The sequence below is a fragment of the Perognathus longimembris genome, chromosome 13 (genome assembly GCF_023159225.1).
Source record: "Perognathus longimembris pacificus isolate PPM17 chromosome 13, ASM2315922v1, whole genome shotgun sequence".
NCBI lineage: Eukaryota > Metazoa > Chordata > Mammalia > Rodentia > Heteromyidae > Perognathus > Perognathus longimembris.
In genome coordinates, this window is record NC_063173.1 from 56,727,588 (window position 1) to 56,753,055 (window position 25,468).

The window sequence follows — 25,468 nt, forward strand, 5'->3', positions numbered from 1 at the left end:
AAAATATGAGCCCCTTAAAATGTGTCTTAGCCAGGTGCCAGTGGCTCCCACTTATAATCCTAGCTAACCAAAGGGTGAGACATGGAAAACCATAATCCAAAGCCAGACTGGGTAGAGCACAGACTCTTATGTCCAATTACCCAGTGAAAGGCTGGACTGGAAAGTATGGCTCAAGTTGTAAAGCACCAGACATGAGCAAGAAAACCAGGTGAATGGATGGACCTAAAACAAATCGTAAGTGAGGTAAGCCAAGCTCAGAGAGACAGATGGTGTGTGTATTCTCTCACATGTGAAAGCTAGATCTAAAATACACTGGGTCATGATAAACTATACAGGACTCTAGGCATTCACACACAGTGAGGTCAAAGGATGATATTCTTGGGGGTGGAACACAAAGGTAAAATGCCTATGTGCCTCTGATCATATAAAATAGTATCAAAATGAACTCCAGGAAATTAAAACAAGAGGATTTTTAACTTTGTTGTTGTTTTTGTTTTCTCTTTGTCTTGTTTGTTTGCTTATCTGATTTTAGGAGGATAAGAGGGAGGCACAGAAATGGAGGGACAAAAGCTGAACAAATGCAGCAGTGGTACTCACTAGACACTATGTTGAAAATGAACTATACAACCTGTGTTTTGGGATGGGAGGGAAGGGGTGACAGTATCCAAAAAAATATGCACTCTGTACCTGACTTATGTAACTGTAACCCCTCTATATATCACCTTTATAATAATGTGTCTTCAACTTACTGTATTTCTGCTATTAGAACAGAAAGAAACTAAAATTGCTATCTGATTCAGTTAATAAAATAATAAAAATAAACTGCTATGTGAAGTTAGAATTGCCTAATAAGATTCTTCCTAATGGATGAGTAAAATTCCACAGTGTATATATACTACATTTTCTTGATCCATTCATCCATCAAAGGGCATCTGGGATGTTTCCATACCTTGGCTATGGTGAGTAATGAATCAATGAACATGGTTGTCCATGTTGATTTATTGTATCCATATTTGTAATCTTTTGGATAAAGGACCAATAGTAGGTAATTCTATGTTTAATTTTTTTAGGAATTTCCAAACTGCATTCCAGAGTTGTTATACCAGTTCACAACAAATTTATTAGGGTTCCTTTTTCCCCCACCTCCATGCCAGCATTTGGGGTTATCTATATTCTTGATGCTGGCCATTCTAACTGGGATGAAATGAAAACTCAGTGTTGTTTTGGTTTGCATTTCTCAACAGAGAAGAATTGTACATTGAGATTGTTGTCATCAATTCTTTTAAATAAAATTCACTTCTTACAAAATACTTTCTTCCATTTAAAAAATCTTTTAGTTAATTAAAAAATATAAAACACTTCACTTTGAGTCTTATAAACTGTGTGTTTTGTAAAAGACTACATCTCAATAACAGGTCTGTTCTTTGTTTACAGGGAACCTGGAGATCAATGTCCACTGGTGAATGTGAAACATTGCCCAGGACCACAATGATTTTCTACAAAGTAGATCTTTAACAGATAAAATTACAGAAATACAACCAGTAGAGTACTTCTCTCTGTGACTTTAAAGATAATCATGGGAGGGTACTAATTCTATTGCCTAGCTACGCACGTGAAAAGAAGTTGGCTCAGGATCAACCTCCTTTCATGTATCCTATAAAATGGCACTTAATTTTTCTTAAGCATCCTAGATTTTATACTCTTGTCTCTCATTAGAGATATTTATTTAGTTTCAATGGCTTTTCAGGAAATCCTGGATCAAGTTGGCAGCCTGGGAAGATTCCAGATCCTTCAAATTGCTTTCCTTATTCTCTCTAATTGCTTGGCATTCATTCATGTTCCCTTGGAGAACTTCACGGCAGCCACCCCTGAGCACCGCTGCTGGGTGCACGTCCTCGACAACCACACTGTCGCTCACAACCACACGGCCACCCTCAGCCAGCAGGACCTCCTGAGAATCTCCATCCCACTGGACTCAAACCTCAGGCCAAAGAAGTGCCGCCGCTTTGTCCAGCCCCAATGGCAGCTGCTCCACCTGAACAAGACCTTGTGGAACGCCAGTGAGGCAGACACAGAGCCCTGTGTGGATGGCTGGGTGTATGACAAAAGCTCCTTCCCTTCCACCACTGTGACTGAGGTAGGACGCTTCGTTTTCCACTTGTGAGTTAAAGATTTGGGTGTTTAGAAATAACACAAGCTGGGCTGGGAATGTGGCCTAGTGGCAAGAGCGCTTGCCTCGTATACATGAAGCCCTGGGTTCGATTCCTCAGCACCATATATATAGAAGTGGCACTGTGGCTCAGGTGGCAGAGTACTAGCCTTGAGCAAAAAGAAGGCAGGAACAGGGCTCAGGCCCTGAGGCCAAGCCCCAGGACTGGAAAAAAAGAAAATAACACAAGCTCTTCCCAGACTTTAAGGTGATTCTTCTTTCCTTCTTTCAGCCAATATTGACTGCATTTTTATCAAATATAAGACACTTTTCAATGATCTTAATGAATTGGACAGTAGATAGAACACTACTCGCATAGTGCTTTTATTCTTATAAACACGAGTGTTTAAACAAACAACTCATTGTAAGTGTTTTATTATAAATGTTAGGCCCAGTCCATGTTACACAAACTTGGTTACACATTGGCAACTTCTTGGAGACTGAGCAAATCCATAATGCTCATGGTATTCTTTTAGAGAAATCATCTAGAGGAGCTACTGTGACAGTCAAGGTTCAGAAAATGCTTCAAGGCCCTCCAATGATTTCAACATGGATTAAAAGGGATCATTTCTATAACAAACCTATGATTTAAAGGAAGTTTGCTGGAGAAGGTTAAACTAAATGAGGGAAGTTTTGTTAGATTGAAAAAGGAGACTGTGTAAAAGCATTTGACAAGATCCAACATCCTTTTATGATGAAAGCTCTGGAGAAACTAGGAATCCAGGGAACATTCATTCCTCCATATAATAAAGTCTGTGTAGGACAAATCTACAGCTAGCATCATACTTAATGGCAAAAAGTTAAAGCTATTTCCTCTAAAACCCGGAACTAGACAAGGATGTCCGCTCACTACACTCCTCTTCAATATAGTCTTCAAATTCCTAGCTATAGCAATAAGGCAAAATGCAAACATAAAGGGGATCCAAATAGGGAAAGATGAAGTAAAACTCTCCCTCTTTGCAGATGACATGATCCTGTATTTAAAGAACCCCCTGGGCTCCACTTCCAAATTACTTAAGCTAATCTGAAATTTTGGCAAAGAGCAAGATATAAAAGTAAACTTCAAAAATCAATGGTTTTTCTATATGCCAACAATGAGAAGAATGAGGCTGAAATCAGGAAAGCAATTCCTTTTGTAATAGCCTCAAAAAAAAAAAAAAGAAACATCAAAAAACAAATTAGAATGGCCAAGAGGCACACAAAGAAGTGCTCAACATCTCTGGCCATGAAAGAAATGCAAATCAAAACAACATTGAGATTCCACCTCACCCCAGTTAGAATGGCCATAATCAAGAAATCTAATAACAACAGATGCTGGTGGGGACATGTCCAAAGGGGAACACTACTGCACTGTTGAGGGGAGTGTAAACTTGTCCAACCACTCTGGAAAGCAGTGTGGAAACCTGTATACCTCCTCAAAAACAAAACATAGAGCTCCCTTATGACCCAACAATCCCACTTCTGGGTATTTACCCAAATGACCACAAACAAGGCAATACTAAAGCTACCAGTACAAACATGTGCATTGTCACATTATTTACCATAGCTAAGATATGGAACCAACTCATATGCCTCTTGGTAGATGAATGGATCAAGAAAATATGGTATATATACACAATACAATTCAAGGAAATGGAAAGACTTGGAAAAAAAGCATATTAAGTGAAGTGAGCCAGACCCAAAGAAACATAGATTGTATAGTTTCCCTCATTGGTAATAATTAGTATATGTCTATGATAGTCCTAGCAGAGGACCACAATAGCTCAATGACTATGTATATATGATCATATAAGATAATGCTAAGCAAAATGAACTCCAAGATATGAAAACAAGGGGTTTTTCATTGTTGTTTTTAATGTAATATGTAAAGTTAGTTCTATTTGTTTTTTTCACTTTTCTTTCCTATGGTTTATGCCTTTATCACTGTATTTGATTTTGGTGCCCTGGATACTGTATATATGTATATCTGAATTAGGGAAGGGAAGGGGAACATCAAAATGATGAGACAAAAGACAAAGGGCGAACCAATGCAATAGTGATATTCACAAGACAATATGTTGGAAATTAACTGTACAACTTGGTGGAGGGATTGAGGGTAAGGAAAGTGGGAGAAAAATGAGGGGGGGTAACAAGTTTGAGAATAAATGTACTCACTACCTTACATATGTAGCTGTAATCCCTCTGTATATCACCTTGACAATAATATTAAAATTTTAAAAATAAATAAAAGCTTGTAGGTCATGTTAGGGAGTTTTGCCCAGATTACACTGAGAGTATATAAACTCATTTCCTCATCTTTCAGTGGGATCTGGTGTGTGAATTTCAGTCACTGAATTCAATAAATAAATTCCTGGTGACAGCTGGGATGTTCGTGGGAAACATACTATATGGTCATTTAACAGACAGGTGAGTATCTGGTTGAAAGCGCTGTCTATTAGAGGGTGTGAAGATCTCAAATGCAAGCTTGTGGCTCACTGGTGGCTCATGTCTGTAATCCTACCTACTCAGGTAGCTGAGCTCTGAGCATGGTGGTTCAAAGCCAGCCCAGGCAAGAAGTCCATGAGACTCTTACCTCCAACAAACTACTCAGAAAAAGCCAGAAGTGGTGCTGTGGCTCAAGTGGTAATATACTAGTCTTGAGCAAAAGAAGCTCAGGGGGCTGGGAATATGGCCTAGTGATAATGAAGCCCTGGACTCAATTCCTCAGCACCACATATATAGAAAAAGCCACAAGTGGTGCTGTGGCTCAAGTGGTAGAGGCTAGCCTTGAGCAAAAAGAAGCTCAGGGACAGTGGTCAGGCCCTGAGTGCAAGCCCCAGGACTTGCAAAAACAAAACAAAAGAAGCTAAGGGAGAGCACTCCAGGACCTGAGTTGCTGAGTTTAAGCCTGAGTTTAAGTTTGAGCAAGCAAAAAAAAAAAAAAAAAAGATCTTAAATGCACACATTGAGGACGCTTCAGCCTCAGCATAAATTTTTGTCTACCAGAAGTTCTTACATTAAAAAAAAAATTGAGGGGGAGAGGAAACGGGGAAGGGAGAAAGTGGGAGAAAAAGTGAGGGAGGAGGTAACAAGTTGGGTAAGAAATGTGTTCACTGACACACATACGAAACTGTAACCCCTCTGTACATCACTTTGACAATAAATAAATAAATAAATAAATTTGAAAAAATCAGTCTGCCAAAAAAGATCTTTGAGCATTCAAAGAAATATGTGCCAAAAGTTTAGATGAACATGGTCAGAAGGCTTTAGTGCCCACAAATGACAAAGAGCAGTCTGCAGAATGAGGCTGGTAAAGTCATAGATAATATATAGAATGCTACAGCTTTGCACAATGACAAAAAAAAAACAGAAAACTATACAAAAGATAGAGGATTGACATTCCAAATCTCCATATCAAATTAACCAAATGTTTTCAAATCACAATGTATGAAAAAGAAAAGCAAAGAAATCTATGACCTAAGGTCTCTACAGAACCACAAACATTGAGCTTACTATTCAAACACTTCAAAACAAATATCTTAAGCATTCTCAAAAAGACTAGAAGCTAGCACATATGTGAAGAAATAAAGAAATTATGACAATAATCTGTGAAAAGTGATAATATCAACACTAAGCTAACAATTGTAGAGAGGCATACAATAGAAATCTAAGATCAAAAATTGAAATGAATAGATTAAAATTGTCACTGCATAGATTTGGTGGAAGCTGAGACCCAGTGTAAGAATCCATGAATGGGCTAGGAATGTAGCTTAGTGATAGAGTGCTTGCCTAGCATGCAGAAGCCCTGGGTTCGATTCCTCAGCACCACATAAACAGAAAAGGCCAGAAGTGGTGCTGTGGCTCAAGTGGTAGAGTGCTAGCCTTGAACAAAAGGAAGCCAGGGACAGTGCTCAGGCTGAGTCCCAAGCCCCAAGACTGGCAAAAAAAAAAAAAAGAGTAAGAATCCATCAATGGACATGAAAAAATAAAGCAGTAGAAATGATCAAGCAGTTAACTGGGCACTGGTGGCTGGAATCCTAGCTACTCAGGAGACTGAGATCTGAGGATCATGGATCAAAACCAACCTGGGCAGGACTAGCCTTGAGGAAAAGAGTCTCAGTGACAATGCACAGGCCCTGAATTCAAGCCCCAGGATGGGCACCAAGAAAAAAAAAATGAAGAAGGTTAAGCCATGAAAAAACGTTAATAGTGGCTACCACACAAGGGACTCAGGGATGCCATCAGACAGACCTATGTATACGTTATGGTAGTCTCAGAAGGAGAGAAAAAGAAGTGGACAGAGATTTGAAGAAGAGAGAAAGGAAGTATAAATTCAAAGAGGCTTAATAAGATCTAAGTAAATAAAGTCAGTATCTTACACAGAGATATATTATAAGCAAAATATTAGAAATTAAAGACAGAGAATCTTGAATAAAGAAAGAAGTAGTTGCTTACATAATAAATAGTTGGCTGAATTTGTTTTGTCACCTAACATAGAAGCATTCCAGCATTCGCCTCTCAAGAATGGGTTATTCTAGTGTTTTTCCCATACTGTTCTAAACTAATGTGTATTTTCCCAAGTATAACTTTCTTTCTTTTTTTTAATGCCACTACCAGAACTTGAATTCAGAGTGTGGGTGCTGTTCCTGAGCTTTTTTGTTGTTGTTGTTCAAGGATAGTGCTCTACTACCTGAGTCACAGCTCTACTTCTGGCTTTTTATGGTTCATTAGAGATAGGTTCATGGAATTTCCTGCCTGGATAGGCTTTGAACTGTGATTCTCAGATCTCAGCCTCCTGAGCAGCCAGAAGTATAGGTGTGAGCCACGGGCATGCATATATATGCATACTTGCCCTTTGAAACTGTTTTGTGACTGTCTATAAGTCTATGAAACTCAGAATTCTATTTTTGTTTCTTTTCTTATACAGTCTTTCTCCATTATTTTTCTTCATTCCTCATCTTGTTTAATGTTTTCCTCTGCACATTTTCTGAACATTCTTCCCTCTGCACTGGGACTTTCTTACTTCCTGTACTTGAAAATGGCATGTTGTTTGTGACCAAGAAATCCAAATTTAGCAGAGCATGGTTCTTGTGCCACTCATCAGAAAAAAAACCAATGTGTTGTTTCACCTGTGTTCCTATTGCTCTCGTGGAGAAAAGTACAGTCCCAGAGTCCCAACATCTGATTTTGGTACTTTATTTATTGTGTAGACAATCTACTAGTCAAGTCCATGTTTTTAAATACCTGTATTAAATGTATTAGAAGTTCCAGTATTATAACTTATCTTCCACGGTTTGAATGGGTGGCTAGACTACTGGTTACCATGGGAGAAACACCTTTGGCATACAAAGGTCAGGTTTACAGATAGGAAGAGTTGCTTTTTCTTCTTTTTTAAAAATTCAAACTTAATTCAGCCTCCTCCGTTTTACCTGACAATACTATTTTTTCTGTTTCTCAAGTCGCACATAAATAATGAATGAGGAGAGCACAATATCAGATGTTGATCAAGAATCAAAATTAATTTCTTGTGTTTCTCATACTAGGATCCCTCAAGAAAGAGGAAGAAAGCTCATACCTTGTGTAGAGAAGAAAAAGATAGCCAGATGCCAGGGACTCAGGCCTGTCATCCTAAATACTCAGGAGACTGAGATCTGAGGATCGTGATTCAAAGCCAGCCCGGGCAGGAAAGTCCATGAGACTCTTATCCCCATTAACTTCTCAGAACAGAATAAGAGATTCATCCCCATGGTTTGGAGAACTGTGATTCAAGTCTAACCAAGGCAGGAAGGTCCATGACACACTTATCTCCAATTAACCATCAAAAAGTCGGAAGTGACGATGTGATTCAAGGAGCTGAGCATTAGCCTTGAGCAACAACAAAGTGATTGCTGTTGGTTATTTCTGATTGTTTGTAGTTTTAAAACACTTCCTTCATGTTTCTTTATGCAACAGTTATTCCTGTTCCCACCAACTAAGCTTTATCTTTTCTCCAGGTTTGGAAGGAGGCTAATTATCATCAGCTGTTTGCTGATGCTGGCCGTTGCTGACACGTGCGTAGCTTTCACTCCCACCTTCCCCCTTTACTGTGCCCTGCGCTTCCTGGCTGGGATGTCCTCCTTGGGCATCATGTTGAACACCCCTGTGCTCGGTAAGTAAGGCTTCCCACCATGCACATTTTCCTAGCCTTGAATGTGAAGTTTATACTCTACCTTGGTTTAGGATGACAATTCAGTGTGTGTTGTCTTTCAGCTGTAGAATGGACAGGACCCAAGTTCCAAGCCACGGTGATGATGTGCTTATTCTGTTCTGCTGGCTTTGGACAAGTATTATTGGGAGGCCTGGCTTATTTTGTTCATAATTGGCACATCCTTCAGCTAGCACTGTCTATACCCATCTTTTTCTTACTTCCATTCACAAGGTATGAGTTTTCTTCCTCTTTCTTAAGGGATCCTAGGATGAGTGACACAAGAAATTCATCTGGATTCTTGATCAATTTCTGATATTGTACTCTCCTTATTTATAGCTATGTGTGACTTGAGCAATGGAACAAAAAGTATTGTTAGGTAACACTGAGTAGAGTGAATTATGTTTGAATTTACTATATCTGCATATTGCAAGAGATAAGTTATGCTAAAAATTATTCATGAGATGAAATTCCTGTTTAAAGGAAAGTTCTGGGGCTGGGATTGTGGCTTAGTGGTAGAGTGCTTGCCTAACATGCATGAATCCCTGTGCTCAATCCCTTAGTACCACATAAACAAAAAATAATTAAATTTTTAAAAATAAATAAAAGAGGGTACTGTACTAGAAAAACTATACATATCTCAGAATACTCATATTACAGGTTAGTTTTTAGTGTTAGCACATACAAAATGCAGTATTGTTATAGAAATAGTATGTGCTATTTGAATTTCAAATTTAAATTTGTATACTTTAATTACTAAAATAAGCAACTCTATGAACCAAAAGTGGCTGTGTATCCTGTCCTGGATGTTGCAGATCTTTGTGGCTGTCCTTGACAGTAGACTTCATTGATAAGGTGGTAATAGGACTTTTGCAAGTGTATTTTCCTTCATAGAGGAAAACATTTGAGGATGATATTGCATTGTCTTTGGTTTGCGTTTGTATGTGTGGTTTGGAAAGATAAACATGATGGAAACTTTAATGATGTTTGTCTTTGGAGGTGGTATAAAGTGACAAAATTGAGAAGCAAATGTACCACTATTGCTGTTAAATTAAGAAGCAGTATGGATTTCTCAGTTGAAAATCATAGGCAGAATAGACAATTTACATCCATTGTTTTTTAATCCCTTTCCTTTCCTCTCCTTAAACAAACTTATGAAAGTTTAAAAAGGGCTATAGTGTTAGTTCAAGACAGAAAGCCTACTGAGTTAGGAGTGATCCTCAGAAGTGACTTCAGATAAACAGCATGTGTTCTTTAACAGACATCCATTTTGACATTTGTCCTCCACAAATCTTTGTAATTCTCTGCCCTCATTAAACGAAGGCAGATTTAACTTGCTGGCTGTCCAGAAATTCCCATACCTGTGAGAATCAGAAGTGGTTCCAGTCTGAATGAGGCATTTAGTCAATAATAATAACAAATTGACTGGAGTATCCATATTTCAGGAAAATATGAGTGCCCCTCAAATACCAGCTGTGTAGTAAATTTTCACAGAACTAAGTGTGGAGTCAGCATGACTCCAGAGCTGCATTCCTGGATGCCCAGAAGTATCGTGTGCAAAGGTCATTTCCTGTTTCCCTAGTTATAATGCCACATGGCACAAGATGGTATTTCTTGGTCCACCTGAATAAATGGAAGGGGTGAGAATGAAGTGAGAGGAATCTGAGGGCTAAAGGTGGAGTGAAAATGAGCGAGCGAGAGTTGGCTGCACTTGCATCATCGTCTTTGATCAGGTGGCTGGCAGAGTCTGCTCGGTGGTTGCTCATCACCAACAAACCCCAGGAGGGCTTAAAGGAGCTGCGGAGAGCTGCGCGCATAAATGGAATGAAGAATTACAGAGACACACTAACCATGGAGGTGAGTGGGCTGGTCACTGGTTATAAGACAGAGGGAAGACATAGCCCAATGTGTGTATTCCTTAGTGACAAAGATGGACTGTGCCAAAAGCACTGGGCACGTATATTATTATTTGGAAGAAGTAAAATGCACTCTGACTTTTTATTCCTTTCCTCCTGAATGTAATTTATGAAATTGTTACATTTATTTAATTCACTTAAAATTTTTTGAGTTAGGGGCTGGGAATGTGGCCTAGTGGCAAGACTGCTTGCCTCATATACATGAAGCCCTGGGTTTGATTCCTCAGCACCACATATATAGAAAAGGCCAGAAGTGGCACTGCGGCTCAAGTTGGCAGAGTGCTGGCCTTGAGCAAAAAGAAGCCAGGGACAGTGCTCAGGTCCTGAGTTAAAGCCCCAGGACTAGCAAAAAAAAAAATTGTTTTGAGTTAAATACATTTGTATATGGGATGCTTCATTGTGACATTTTCCTACCCATACATGGTGTCCTCCCACCACCATAATTCAATGCTTAGTTAAGGTTATCCTTATGTGTTTTTTTATTATTACAATATAATTTTATATATGCATGTATTTAGCCATTTGCATGTATTGTATATAAATATGTTTAACTATTCCACCATATTTACACATATAACACATGTATACATGTATAGATTATAAAATCAAAACAGTTAATTAACCCTCAGAAAACTGGAAGTGGGGCTGTGTCTCAAAGTGTAGAGCACTGACTTTGAGAGAAAAAGCTCAGAGATAGTGCATCTTGTTTAAAAAAATGAAAACACAAAGAGTCTTTGGGAACAGTGGTCTGGGCAGAAAGAGTGTAGCAGAAGTAAGAAACAGACAAGAAAGGACAAGATGTGTTTAAAACCGGGCTAAATAAACAGATTTGTAATATGGACAGGGGTCCTGGAGTCCACATGGCAAATGTGCACTTAGAAAACTCTCTTATCTCCCAGGCATTTGGTCACAACACAATGGCAGAGAGCCATTGTCTAAGACCCTGAATGGACATCTCAAAATCCTCCATCATTTGGTGTGAGAACACAGTGAGGGTTGGGGAGGGGCTGTTTTTCATTTGTGTGCTGACTGGGAAATCTGACATGGCTGTGAGGGAAAGTCAGGGAGGTGGGGAGCTCTGGGTGGTGGAAAGCTGGTCCGAGTTGTACTGCGTGGTGAGAGTCGCTTCCCCTCTGGGCAGTGCTCTGGGAAGAGGACATGCTGCAGGCTGAGGCTCAGCCCACGGGGTGTTCTGCAGCCCTGGTATACAGCTGTTTCGCTTGACAAGCACACCCTCTGGTTGGTGGTTGAACATGAAAGAAAGTATAGGAAGCTGAAATAGCTAGCACCTACTGACCTCACCAGGGAAAGAAAAAACAGTTGGTACTGATGGAAACATTGCTTTGTGGCGCACAAGAGGCCTGGAAGCCTAACATATTCTTCATCAAAATGTTCCCTTCTGTTTCTTTCTTCTTTTCCTTGATGGCTTTTTTTATGTGTGTCCTGGTCCTGGGGCTTGAACTCTCAGCCAGGGTGCTATGTCCTGATCTTTTTGACTCAACACTGGCACTCTACCACTTGAGCCATAGTTCTACTTCTGGCTTTTTTCTTCTTCTTTTTTTTAGTGATTAACTGGAGGTGAGAGTTTCACAGACCTGGCTGGCTTCTAACCTTGATCCTCAAATCTCCATTTCCTGAGTGTCTAGGATTATAAGCATGAGCCACTGGCATGTGGCAAGAAAGATAGATAGATAGATAGATAGATAGATAGATAGATAGATAGATAGATAGATAGATAGATAGATAGATGATCGATACTACAAATATGTACTATGTGCATATATATATATATATATCCCCTTTTCTTCTTTCCTGCTCTCCTCTTTTCCTCACTTTATTTCTTTAAATTACATGTTTTTTTTCTTTCTCTGTTTCTTATTTTACCTTTTTTTTTTCTTTTTTTTCTTATTTTACCTTTTAATTCCTCTTTTTACAACTCTTTATTGTGATAGTTCTACATTGTTTGCTAAGTTTTATTACTCTTTTTTTTTTCACTGACACTTTATTCTTATTTGGATTGTCTCTTCTACTTACATTTCCTCCTTCTAAGTACATTTCCCTCATCAATTTCTTTTGCTGTTGGTGGAGGTGGTGGTGGTGGTGGTGGTGGTGGTAATGGTCAGTTGTGGGGTTTGAACTCAGGGCCTGGGTGCTGTCCCTGGGTACTCTACCATTTTGAGCCACAGGTCCACTTCTGGTTTTCTGGTGGCTATTTGGAGATAAAAGTCTTACTGAGGGGGCTGGGAATATAGCCTAGTGGTAAAGTGCTCGCCTCATATACATGAAGCCCTGGGTTCAATTCCTCAACACCACATATATAGAAAAAGCCAGAAATGGCGCTTTGGCTCAAGAAGTAGAGTGCTAGCATTGAGTGAAAAGAAGCCAGGTACAGTGCTCAAGCCCTGAGTTCAAGCCCCAGGACTGGCAAAAAAAAAAAAAAAAAGTCTTACCGACTACTCTGCCTGGGCAGGCTTTGAACTGGGATCCTCAGATCTCTGCCTCCTGAGTAGCTAGGATTACAGGTGTGAGTTACCACCACCTGGCTGTCTGTTGCCATTTTTATTTCTCAGTGTTTCTTATACTGCTGAGTACTGTAATTACTCCTAATTTCCTTCCATTCCTACCCTTATGTAGTATCTTTGGAACACCAATGTCTTTGCTCTTTTTTTCCTCTAAGATTAGGATAGTTGGTGGTGATTGTTTTCAATTACTTAGGATTGTATTTCTCTAGTGGGTGTTTCTGCCAGTTGTAGTTGCTTTACCAGATAATTTTCTCCTCTCTCATGGAAATTGGCCAAGTCCCTTCACTGTGTGGGGCAAATGTCCAGTTACTGAGTTACACTCCCAGTCCAGCGGTGAAAAACTACCTGGAACCTGCTGTCACTCCATCCTTCCCAGTCATTAAAAATACTTCAACTGAAAAACATAGTGGATAGTAAAACCTCCAACCTAAAATTGGGTAAAAACATGCAAATCACAAAGCAGAAAAAAAATTAGCAACACGAAACGAAGCCTCCAAAAGTCAACCAATCCATAATAAAAGACACTAAAGCCGGGGAAGTGATGAAATTCAAGACTAAAACTAGAATGATTAAAAGATTGGTCAATGAAATGAAAAAGCACCAAAATAAACAGCTGAATGAATTAAAAGAGAATATGAACAAACAATTCCTTTAAATAAGGAAAACAAATCATGCAAGAAACTGGAATATAATAAAGTCATAAACACCCTGAAACAGCTTCAAATTTTAAAAATAAAAAGTGGAATAAGATAAATAAGAAGCTCATTCAAAAGCCTCAACACAAAATTGGATCAGAAGAGAACAGAATCCCAAGGCTTGTAGATAAGCCAGTGCCTTTAGAACATTGGACAGTTATAAAAAAAAAAAAAAAGCAGAACACACAGACCTCTAAAGCACCATTTAAAGGCCCAACATACATACCACGAGAATAGAACAAGGAGGAGATGTGCAAGCTGAAACCATAGAACACATTTAATAAAACAATGTCAAAAGATTTTACAAATTTTGGGTAGGATAGTTGTCAAGGTTCAAAGGGCTTTTAGGACACCAGACATGACAAGAAAAGAACTTCCCCATATCATATTACAATTAAAGTGTTAAGTATACAAAATGGGGGGAAATACTGAAAGTTTCAAAAAAAAAAGAAATTCCAAGTCATATAAAAATGAAGGAAGTTCACCTTACAAATGCCTACAGTAAAAAATCATGAATAACCTGTTGAGGAAACTTGATGTCCTCGAAAAACAAGAACAAACCAGTTCCAAAATAAGTAGAAAGATAGCAAGAATCATGATCAGAGATGAAATTAATGAAATGGAAGCTTTAAAAAAAAAAAAGAAAAGGGATAGACGAAACACAGATCTGGTTCTTTGACAGAATAAATGTTATTGACAAACTCTTGACCAATGTGATTAAAAAATGAGAAAACACATAACAAAACTGGAGACAAAAAAGCTGACATTACCCCCCATATCACTGAGAGAGGACCATTATAGAATATTTGAAAATTGATACTCTGAGAAACTGGAAAATCCTACAAGACAAAAGCATCCATTTCTAGATGCATATGGCATAACAAAATTAAACTAGACAACCTAAATTGGTCAATAGTGAGCAAGAAGATTCAGAGTAAGAAAAAAATCTCACAACAAATTAAAGTCCAAAAGTGAATAAATTCACTGTTTAATTCTATCAGATCATTAAAGAACTAATACCAATATTCCCCAAACTACTTCACAAAATACAAATTATTATCACCTCCAAATTTATTTTACAAATCTAATATTGTTCTGATTCCAAACTGGATAAGGATATAAAAAAATGAAATAGTACAGGGAAACTTCTGCTTTGAACATAGATGCAAACTTTTCAATAAAATTTCTTGTAGCCAGACATCAGCTCAGGAACAACATCCAGGCTTTGAGTTCAAGTGTGTGTTCTCTCTCTCTCTCTCTCTCTCTCTCTCTCTCTCTCTCTCTCTCTCTCACACACACACACACACACACACACTGGATTAAAGATCTTAATGTAAACCCAGCATTGAAAATGCTTTAAGATAAATTACAAATCAAATACAGCTCCAGACAATTACAATTCAAACAATGTTTCCTTTTAAATTTAACCAGGCATAAGTGGCTCAGGCCTGTAATTCTAGCTACTCAGGAGGCTGAGATGTGAGGATGGCAGTTCAAAACCAGACTATGCTGAAAAGTCCCTGTTACTCTTATCTCCAATTAACCACCAAAAACAAACAAACAAAATGGAAGTGGTGCTGTGGCTCAAAGTGGTAGAGCGCTAGCCTTGAACAAAAGAGCTCAGGGACAGTGCCCAGGCCCTGAGTTCAAGCCCCATGACCAACAACAACAACAACAACAAAAGCTAACTCTCTCTAAATTTAGTTGGAATCCACCATCTGAAATACTTCAAATTTAAATATGTATATTAGAGGATCCTTTTCCGGTTTGTAAGTATGATGATTAGGTTCTCACAGGCTTGGGTGATGCTTGCCTCCCTCTAAAACTTGTTACGATGTTGGCACATTAACCATCTGATATGGAAAAAATATGTGTGTATACATATATATATATATATGAACCCATAAATCCAGCAAAAAATGAATAAACACTACAAAACAATCCCAGAACACCCTAATAAGTTGTTCTGACAGTGGATGTGTCTGAAGGCCAGACTCCCTGTAGGCAATGGAAGGCCTCAGCTTAAGGTCTCCTTGAAGCCCATTCTCAAGAGCCTATCATAATGGGACCAGACAGGGAATTGCAAGATCCGACATGGAAGATACCACCCTGACTCCTCGCTAATGAAGTTAGGCCCAATATTTTGCTGTGGAGGCTGGTGGGTTGCAAGGTGGAAGGAAGTTTTTGCTGGTGGTAGAGTTAGTGTCTCATGCTTCATGCATGCTACCTTCTTCTGTCTACCGCTTGAGCGTCCCTCCAACCTGGCTTTTTGCTGATTGTTTTCAAGGATTCAGTTTCATGGACTTTTCTTCTCAACATGGCCAGAAATTACGATCCTGTAAATAAATCCATAACTCATAAGTAGCTAGGATTACTGTACCCAGCTCGAGAGATCATTCCTGATAGTGTAAGAATCCAACTTAGGATAGTATCTTTTCTTTACATTCTCTCATCATGAAATTTTCTCAGTGATCTAATTGTTTAATGTATGGAAGTGGGATGACAATGTAGCTAATATTTTGTAGCCAGCATTAACGAATAAGAGCCCTGAGCACTACTAGAAATAGTTTTAATATACACTCAAATCTGCAATAATAACCTTCAGAAAATTATTCTCCTTCCCCAAACTGAAAAGTAAAATGATTTCTGCTACAGGCAACAGTAGATAAGCAAGTTTGTTTTTCTCATCTTCACACTTATCAAGTACATATTGAAGTTTGGACTACAAAGCTTCATTCCTCCTGTTTTCCTCTAACCAGCATACTCTTTCTTTCTGTCTCCTGGTTCATTTTTCCTCACTGGAGAAGTTCCCTGAGCTTCCTTCACCCATTGTCTTACTCTTCTCACCACTTTTACGCCTGCCATTTCTGTGTGTGTGTGTGCATGTGTGTGTGAGTGCATGCAGATGGAACTGGAACACAGGCCCTAGCCACTGTCCTGGAGGTTGTTGTGGTGGTGGTGGTTGATTGTGGGGCTTGATCTCAGGGCTCAGGCACTGTCCCTGAGCTCTTTTTCCTCAAGGCCAGTGTTCTACCACTTTGAGCCACAGCTCAGCTTCCACTTTGGGGGTGGCTCATTGGAGATGAGAGTCTCACAGAGACTTTTCTGCCTGGGCTGGCTTTGAACCGTGATCCTCAGATCTCAGCCTTTTGAGTAGCTAGGATTACAGGCATGAGCCACCAGCTCCGACTTGTCCCTGAGATTTTTACTCAAGGCTAGCACACTACCACTTGAGCCACGGCTCTACTTCCGTCTTGTTGGTAGTTAATTGGAGATAAGAGTCTTCTGGGCTTTCCTACCCAGGCTGGCTTTGACCATAATCCTCAGCCTCCTGAGTAGCTAGAATTACAGCTGTGAATCATGATTGCCTGGCTGCCATTTCTTCTTTGATGTCTACATTTTTCCACCGCACAGAAAGTGTTTTCATTAAACGTCCTTTGTGAGGGCCTGGTGCTCCCCATAACGCCTACCACTTTCTGACGTCAGAAGAGTTTCTTCTTGTCATTGTTGAAGGTGGTGAGAGCCACCATGAACGAGGAGCTAGAGATGACAAAGGCAAAACCTTCTCTGGGCGACCTGCTCCGTGCTCCCACCCTGTGTAAGCGGATCTGTCTCTTGTCCTTTGTGAGGTAAGCCTGCCCTTGTTCCCGTTTCAAGAGTCATGATTTTACTTCTTCTGTTCAATGGCTCAATATTTAGTAGTGGGAACCCAAGGTTTTGAAAACACTGATACAGAACTAATGTTAGCATGAGATGTTATGTTTATAATGTCACATGCCTTGCTGCCACCAGAGATCAATGCTGAGAAATTTAATCATATTCAGATTTTGATTCTGAGTTAGTAGAGGTTACAGTGTTAAACAGTTAAGTGAATAGAGACATATAGATATATAGCTATCTAAACTAACATTTATGTGCATAAGGTTAAACCATTCACTTACAACAAGATATTGGAAAAACTCTAAAACTCTAGAAAGACCCATTGTTCCTCAGCACTACCCGTTGCCCTCCCAAAGGCTTTACAACAATGAAAGGCTCCATCAGCACGCAACTATTTTATGGTGATTTAAAAAAACAATCACGTTGGGGCTGGGGATATAGCCTAGTGGCAAGAGCGCCTGCCTCGGACACACGAGGCCCTAGGTTCGATTCCCCAGCACCACATATACAGAAAACGGCCAGAAGCGGCGCTGTGGCTCAAGTGGCAGAGTGCTAGCCTTGAGCGGGAAGAAGCCAGGGACAGTGCTCAGGCCCTGAGTCCAAGGCCCAGGACTGGCCAAAAAAAAAACACAATCACGTGTAGTTAGAAACCAGCGACTTAGCATCCTATCAACTCAGGAGGCTGAGATCTGAGGATCACAGTTCAAAACCAACCCTGGGGAGGAAAGTCCATGAGACTCTTGTCTCCAATTAACCACCAAAAAGTCGGAAATGGAGCTGTGGTTCAAGTGGCAAAGCTCTAGCCTTGAGAGAGAGAGAAGAAAAATTCAAGGATAGTGCCCAGGTCCTGAGTTCAAGCCTCTAAACTGGCACAAAATAATAATAAATATGATGATGATGACCACTTTCAAGGAAATACTTTGGAAAACAAATATGCCTTTACTTGTTTTAAAAACTGGCTGGGGATATGGCCTAGTGGCAAGGGTGCTTGCCTCGAATACATGAGGCCCTGGGTTCGATTCCCCAGCACCACATATACAGAAAATGGCCACATATACAGAAAATGGCCAGCAGTGGTGCTGTGGCTCAAGTGGCAGAGTGCTAGCTTTGAGCAAGAAGAAGCCAGGGACAGTGCTCAGGCCCTGAGTCCAAGCCCCAGGACTAGCCAAAAAAAAAAAAAAACTGACTACCAGGGCAATGTTGCTGTAATCTGTAGGACATACTCTGTAAACTTTATGACGTATGTTTTACTCTCTATTTCCTACAGATTTGCATCACTTCTATCTGGTTATGGCATATTACTTAACCTCCAGCACTTGAGAAGTAATATTTTTCTGCTGCAGATTCTCCTTGGTGTCCTGAGCGTCCCAACTAATTATGTAACATTTATTGTGCTGAATCACCTGGGCCGTCGAATAAGTCAATTTCTTTTCATGTTCTTTTTGGGGATCTTCATTCTGACTATCATGTTTGTGCCTCAAGGTGAGGAAAGCAAACAAGGTAAAAAAGAATTGTCAACCCCCTCTTCTCAAGAGTTCAGAGATGACACATTTCTGAAATTGTACGAGTTGAGTTCCATGGGGCTGGGAATGTGGCCTAGTGGTAGTGTTTGCCTGGCATACATGAAGCCTTGGGTTCAATTTCTCAGCTCTACATACATAGAAAAAGCCAGAAGTGGCACTGTGGCTCAAGTGGCAGGGTGCTAGCCTTGAGCAAAAAGAAGCCAGGGACAGTGCTCAGGCCCTGAGTCCAAGCCCCAGGACTGGCAACAGAAACAAAACTAAACTAAAGCGTTGAGTTCCAACAATTCCTTGAGACCAATCTAGGCATTTAGGTGACATTCTGACATTCACATGTGGGAAAATTCAGTAATGTTTGGTTCTAGCATGATTTCCTTTATTACATTTGATAAATATGTGGGTACAGCTGTCATTTATTGATTTTACAAAATTAAATGGACATATCTAATGAATAGGGACAGTGCAGGTGATAACCATGTTTTTTCTGGATTCATGGTATAGTAGTATGTTGTTTTTTGTTTTTATTTTCAAACTGATGTACAGAGAGGTTACAGTTTCATACATTAGGCATTGGATACATTTCTTTTACTGTTTGTTACCTCCTCCCTCATTCTCCCCTCCCCCCTTCCCCTAGTAGTATGTTTTGTAAAATCCCAAACTGATAGGCTCAGATCCTCTTAAATGTCAGCCAGGGCATTAGTTTGCTGCTTTATCTCAATGTCGACTCCAGTGTATAATGCTCTCCTATTGTAGAGAAAACTGTGACATTTCCTTCCATTGTTTCTAAGATCCGAAATTCTTACTAAAAGAAGCCCTTATAGGTAATAATTAGTACATGCCTAGGATAGTCCTAGCAGAAGATCACAATAGCTCAAGAGCCATGCCCGTATGAAAACATAAGTTGATGCTAAGTGAAATGAACATCAAGTTATAGAAACAAATGGTATATCAGTATTCTAGTTATTTTTTAAAATGCCGTGTGAAGCTGTGCACTTCTTTTTTGTATTCCCTTACTGTGTTTTCATCCTTGATATCACTGTAACTGATTTTGGTATCCTGAATATTGTATATATGTGTATTGGAACTAGGGAAGGGAAAGGGAATACCAAAATCGAGAGACAAAGGATAAAAAGACAAAAAAATGCAACAGCAATACTTACAAAACTATATGGTATAAACCAACTGTACAACTCATGGTGGGGGAGATAAATGGGGAGGGGAGAGGCGGAGGAAAAATGAGGGAAGAGGAGGTAACAAGTTGGATAAGGAATGTACTCACTCCCTTACATATGAAACTGTAACCCCTCTGTACTTCACTTTGACAATAAAAAAGAAGCCCTTATTCAAGATTCCTGACACATTATTGCAGATCTAGCATCTCTCCCATATTTCTATCAATGTAGGACTCACATAGTACTAACCCTGTGTTGTGGCACACATAGATCGTGGCTGTAAACTTGAAGACCAGGATGAGTCTTGCACACACCCTCAGCAGTTTCTCACATAACATTTCTACATTCTGCTTGAAGGACAGAGGAGACACTAGGCAGAAAAGAGGAAAGTGAACGCCTCTTGAATCCATCAGCCTCTGTCCCTCCTTAGCAAATGTCGGAGATCCAAGGAGACTGAGTACAATCATTCAGAATCATTGGTCCATCCTAAATCAAACCGTGTGAAAAAGGCACATTTCTCAGTAGCTACTGCAGGAACTCTGTCTCTATTTAGTTCCTCTGTGATATAGTTTAACCCTGTACGCAACTCCACTCAAGGTTGTTTGCAATTTGTCATGCAAGGAATGCTGATTCCTGCAGATGGGACTTCCTAACTCTCCCTGGTTCCTCTCTACAGAAATGCAGACCCTTGGCCTGGTTGTGTCAACTTTGGGAGGAGAACTTGTGTTTGCTAGCATTTCCTGTTTGCTGACCCATGCAAACGAACTACTCCCCACCGTAATCAGGTACAAAACCTCATGTGTTTCCTGTTAGAATCAGCCCTTTTTCAGCACCTTGATTCATCAAACTAATTTTTTAAAAAGGATAGGGTATTTCTCAAAGGCAAATAATTGCAATGAAAACAACTACAGCCACAGTTTAGTGAAAGTTCACTTTTGCCAAGGTACTGCAGAATCCACAGAGTATGCCATTCGTCTAATCCGTGTATAATCTTTTTGTTGGTGGTGTTTTGGGGTTTTTTGTTTTTGTCAGTTGTGGGGCTTTGAACTCCGAGTCTGAACACTGTCCCCAGGCCTCTTTGTGCTCAAAACTAATGCTCTACCACTTGAGCCACAGTGCCATTTATGGTTTTTGAGTGGTTAATTGGAGACAAGAGTCTTAGGGGGTCTTTTCCGTCTAGACTAGCTTTGAACTGAGAACCTCAGATCTCAGCCTACTGAGTAGCTAGGATTACTGTCATGGTCCATCAGCACCCCACTTCTGTAATCTTTTGAATCACTTAAAAGCACATGCCATGAAGAATGGTATTGTTAAATGATAACCAGATGTCTGTGTGTTCTGTGAGCTTGAGAAAATGCTAGCAACGCAACAGAAATTTCAAAGGCTACCGTCAGTCCACAAGTGCCATATGTCTAAATATACTGCTTCCTCAATCCCATAATTAATGTAAGATAAGTCACAGTGCCAAATTCCATGTGAGTATTTCTAACATGTTATTTCTATAATTGTGTTTTGTGCTCTAAGGGCAACCGCTCTGGGAATCACTGGAATTGCTGGTAGCACTGGGTCCTCGCTGGCTTCCCTGTTGATGATTCTAGCGGTGTATTCTGAGCCCTTGCCCTGGATCATCTATGGAGCCTTCTCTATTCTTGGTGGCCTTGTGGCCCTCCTCCTTCCTGAAACCAAGAACCGGCCTCTGCCTGACTCCATCGAAGATGTGGAAAATGAGTGAGTTATACTTCTGGCAGTTCCCCGGGGCATCATGTGCTATGTGTCTGGGAAGAGGTAGGCCATTCAGAGTCATGGCTCTCTCCAAGCAGTCAGTGTCTTTGGTTTAAGAAGCATCATATCTATTTATGGTTCTAGTTTTGTCATATCCATTTGTGTGTTTTGGCTATCCCAAGATGCTTTCTAAATTACACAGACTGTAACAGCAGGCAAAGTGGTAAATAAGGAAAATGTCCTTCTCCCCTCTATGTCCCAATATGACACTAGATATCCTGGTGTTGAGAACACAACGGCCTTGCAGTGTCCAAAAATGAACAGACATCCAAGATATACAGGAGATTTTGTCAAGGCATTTTACTTCTGTACAAAAGGGTGACCTGCCACTCTCCTCAGACCTAGGCTGGCACACTGAGCAGGGTGGTCTGCTCAGTTTTTATCCCAACCCAAACAGTGATGTTGCCCTTCTTCTCCTAGTTGCTAAGGAGTCGGGCTCACATTTTCTTTACAATTGGTTACCAGGTGATGGGATAACACAAGGAAGCTAGAAAACATCCTAAGCATCAGTGAAAAGTCACTACTGGGGAGTGGGCTGTCCTTTGGAGGCCAAGGTACCCCTTATTCTCATGACAACTGGGCAGAAATGGGGTTGGGAATGGGGATAGTGATGATGGTCACAGTGGGAGGAGGCTGGTAAAGTCAGTAGAAAGTTCCCACTCAGGGGGAGAGGGCCCAATCTTCAACTCCACTGGTGAGGACATACCTTTGACATTGCTGACTGGTTTCAAACAGATGGTAGTTACAACTGAGGTCAAGAAGCAAATCATTCCAGGAAATACTAGATACCAGTATACAATGACGACTAGTTACAAGATGGAGACATTTTAGTTTGACAGAAACCATTGCTTTTTCTCACACTAAAAATGATACAAATGTGCAGATACAAACATTAGCAATATGTACAGCTTTCTAAACCTTGGAGCCCTCATCTCAGCAAATTGTGAGAAGATGCTTGAAGTTGTCATTTCCTGTAGCTTCAGGTCTGCTCTGTCACTGGAGAAGATTATAGAAAGCCCTAGAGAAAGAACCTCTGGCAACTGACTATGTAGCTATGGGGAAAAGTCTAGTTGTGTGGTCTGTGGGATTCATTGTGAATGAAAGTGTTCACAAAAGAGAAGAAGGGAGTGGTAAATAAAGGGCTTCTCTTTTTTTTTTTTCTTGTCATTGGGCTTGAACCTCGGGGCCTGGGCACTGTCCATGAACCCTTTTGCTCAAGACAGACACTCCACTACTTTGGACCACAGCACTACTTCTGGTTTTCTGGTGGTTAATTGGAGATAAAAGTCTCAACAACTTTCCTGCCCAGACTTTGAATTGTGATCCTCAGATCTCATCTTCCTGAGTAGCTAGGATTATAGGCATGACCACCAGCACCCAGCTATATAGGGCTTTTAAAGTGAAGAATGAGGAGGATTTTGACTTTGGTATACATCCCTTTTTACCAACGCATCCTCTTGGAGTATGTGTAAAGTTTGCCTGAAAGGAAACCTACCACATGGTGCAAGCAGAAAAGAGTTTATTGGGGGGAAAGAAAACTGCCTGCCCACACAAGATGGAGGTGTGAGGAGATGGAGGGGAAGGAAGAAAAGAAAAAGAGGGAAAGGAGAGAAATTGGGGAGAGAGAGAAGGAGAGAAAAGGACAGAGAGCAACAGAGAGAAAGGAGAGAAAAGGAAAGAGAATGAAAAGGAAAGAGAGTGGAGACAGGTTATATAGGGAAAGGCGGGAGGTATGGCCAGGTGGATTGGATGTGAGCTTAGAGAAGGAGGAGGTAACCGCCTCAGTATAGGCACAACAAACAAACAAGGATGTGAAGTTCTTTTCCTGGGAAGGAGAGGCAAAGCTTGTGGCCAGCAGGGCTCAAGCTCTCAACTTGGTATCACAGGTACTGGGTGCAGACTTAAACTGGGGCATCTGTGCGGAGCCCTCCTGGGGGTGGACCTTACAGTATGTGGAAAGGATTTGCAGTAAAAATGATCAGAACTGCCTTCCCGACTATTTCCAGAGAGACTGGTTTTGAATCTAGGCAAGGCCAACACTAAGGCATGAAAGCTAAACCTGTCCTGAAGAAGGCAGGAGATACATGTTTTCTCCGTGTTCTTTCATTTACGTGTTGCCTTGCTAATTCTCTTGTATCTTTTCCAGGAGGAGATGCTCAAGACAAGCAAAGCGGGAAGATACCTTCATCAAAGTAACACAGTTTTAAGGAATTTTGGTAATAGACCTCTACTGAAAGAGCAAGATGAAGGAAAAACAGAACCAGTATTCTTAAACTAGTAAATGTGTTGTAATAAAGTGACCAATAGATAACATGGATCACATTTAAATTTTCAACACTAAATTATATATACATATATGTGTGCATATATATCTAATCTAGGTTAATCATAATCAGTTGAAGGGAACTGGAATTCCTTGAAAGGAATCCTGATAGGAATTATTTTTGTAGATAAGTATTATATTTCTAGATAAGGTACTGTTTATTCAGCTTCCCATGGCTGTAACAAAATACCTGAGAAAACTCACCGAAAAGGAGCTAAGTGTTATTCAGGGGTTTCAGTCCATAGGCCCTTGGCTATATTGTTTCTGAGCTTGTGGTGAAGCTATTCCTTGTGGCAGAAGGGTGTCCCAGAAAAAAACTCCTCAATTCCTCAATTCATGGGGGAGGGGGGATGGATAGAGACAGAGACAGAGATCCCTGGACAAAATGTACCTTTCGAAGTTCCACCCCTAGTGATCTACTTCTGCCAGCTAGACTTCACCTTCTAAACTGTCATTCCCCTCCCAATAGCACTAAGATCTAGAGAACAAGCCTTTAGGGGATATTCCAAATGTCAAGGGAGGTAGGACAGGATTTAAATTTTTAAATTTACTTTATTGTTATTGTCAAGGTGATGTACCGAGGAATGACTGTGAGAGCCCAAAAAGCCAAGCTGTGAGACCTGAAAGGCTTGGGAGTTCAGAAGGCCTTCTCCCAGCCTGGAAAAGTCGATCAGTCCTGGCTGAGCCGGACTTCCAACCCATCCTGGGTGTGGGCTAATTTGACCCTAAAGTACCTGGGAGCCTACAGGTAGATTAAGGTTTCTTCAGATTGGGAGGTGTTTACTGGTTAGCTCTAGTTCCCTAGATGAGGAAGCCATCTACCACTTCCATACAAAATATTGTCACATGTTAGTGCTTATGCCTTACTACCTGCACATGCTTCCCTGTATGAAATGCAATTAAAAAAACTTTGGTTAATGGAACCTTGGGATCTGAAGCTGAGAGAAAGCTGCAGGTCCCCTAGCACCCCAAACCTCAAGTCCACGGTCCGGGTCTCCATTCCTGCCTCCGTTCCTGGTCACGGCGGGTTGTGGGTCCTTGTCAGGTTGTGACACATTACAATGTCAGGAGTCAGGTAATGAGTACATTTTCTTTCATACAGTGTCTTCTGTTCCCTCCTCCTCTCCCTGTCCCTCCCTCCCGTCTCCACCCACGAGTTGCACAGTTCACTTTCATCAGTGCCCAGTGAGCTCCACTGCTGCACCTTTTCACCCTTTTGCCCTCAAGTTCTGTGCCCTCCACTCCCCCAAAGATATACATGTGAATACACCACACATAAAGAAAAGAAGGCAAAATCACCAAAAACTGAAAGAAAAAAAAAGGAGAAAAAATGAAGTCTCTTGCTTCCATATCTTGGTACTTGGTTCAGTATTATATTATTTTATATAAATATGGAGAGGAGAGGCACTTAGGTATTGCACCTTTGTGTTTCTCTCATAAGAGTATCCTCTTTTGGTCTCACTCTGTGTGAGTGTCTAGAATCCTGTATAATTTGTCATTTCCCAA

The 25,468-nt window shown here is 40.4% G+C and overlaps 1 protein-coding gene, 1 long non-coding RNA gene and 1 other non-coding gene across 3 annotated transcripts; 2 read left to right on the forward strand and 1 right to left on the reverse strand.

The window, feature by feature from the left end:
* Positions 1-1,566: 1,566 nt before the first annotated feature.
* On the forward strand, positions 1,567-24,329 carry LOC125362055 (solute carrier family 22 member 9-like). Its single transcript, XM_048360717.1, has 10 exons — positions 1,567-2,137; positions 4,512-4,615; positions 8,182-8,336; positions 8,438-8,606; positions 10,106-10,229; positions 17,019-17,134; positions 18,433-18,647; positions 20,534-20,642; positions 21,382-21,585; positions 23,786-24,329. Exons 1-10 carry the CDS (start codon positions 1,736-1,738, stop codon positions 23,844-23,846), a joined length of 1,659 nt encoding a protein of 552 aa, XP_048216674.1. The 5' UTR covers positions 1,567-1,735; the 3' UTR covers positions 23,847-24,329.
* LOC125362068 lies at positions 12,881-25,259 on the reverse strand. Its single transcript, XR_007213016.1, has 3 exons — positions 25,063-25,259; positions 16,607-16,610; positions 12,881-12,891 (listed from the first exon to the last, which is right to left on the reverse strand). It is a non-coding gene; the product is annotated as an uncharacterized LOC125362068 (long non-coding RNA).
* LOC125362795 lies at positions 15,260-15,364 on the forward strand. Its single transcript, XR_007213106.1, has one exon. It is a non-coding gene; the product is annotated as a small nucleolar RNA U13 (small nucleolar RNA).
* Positions 25,260-25,468: the final 209 nt, after the last annotated feature.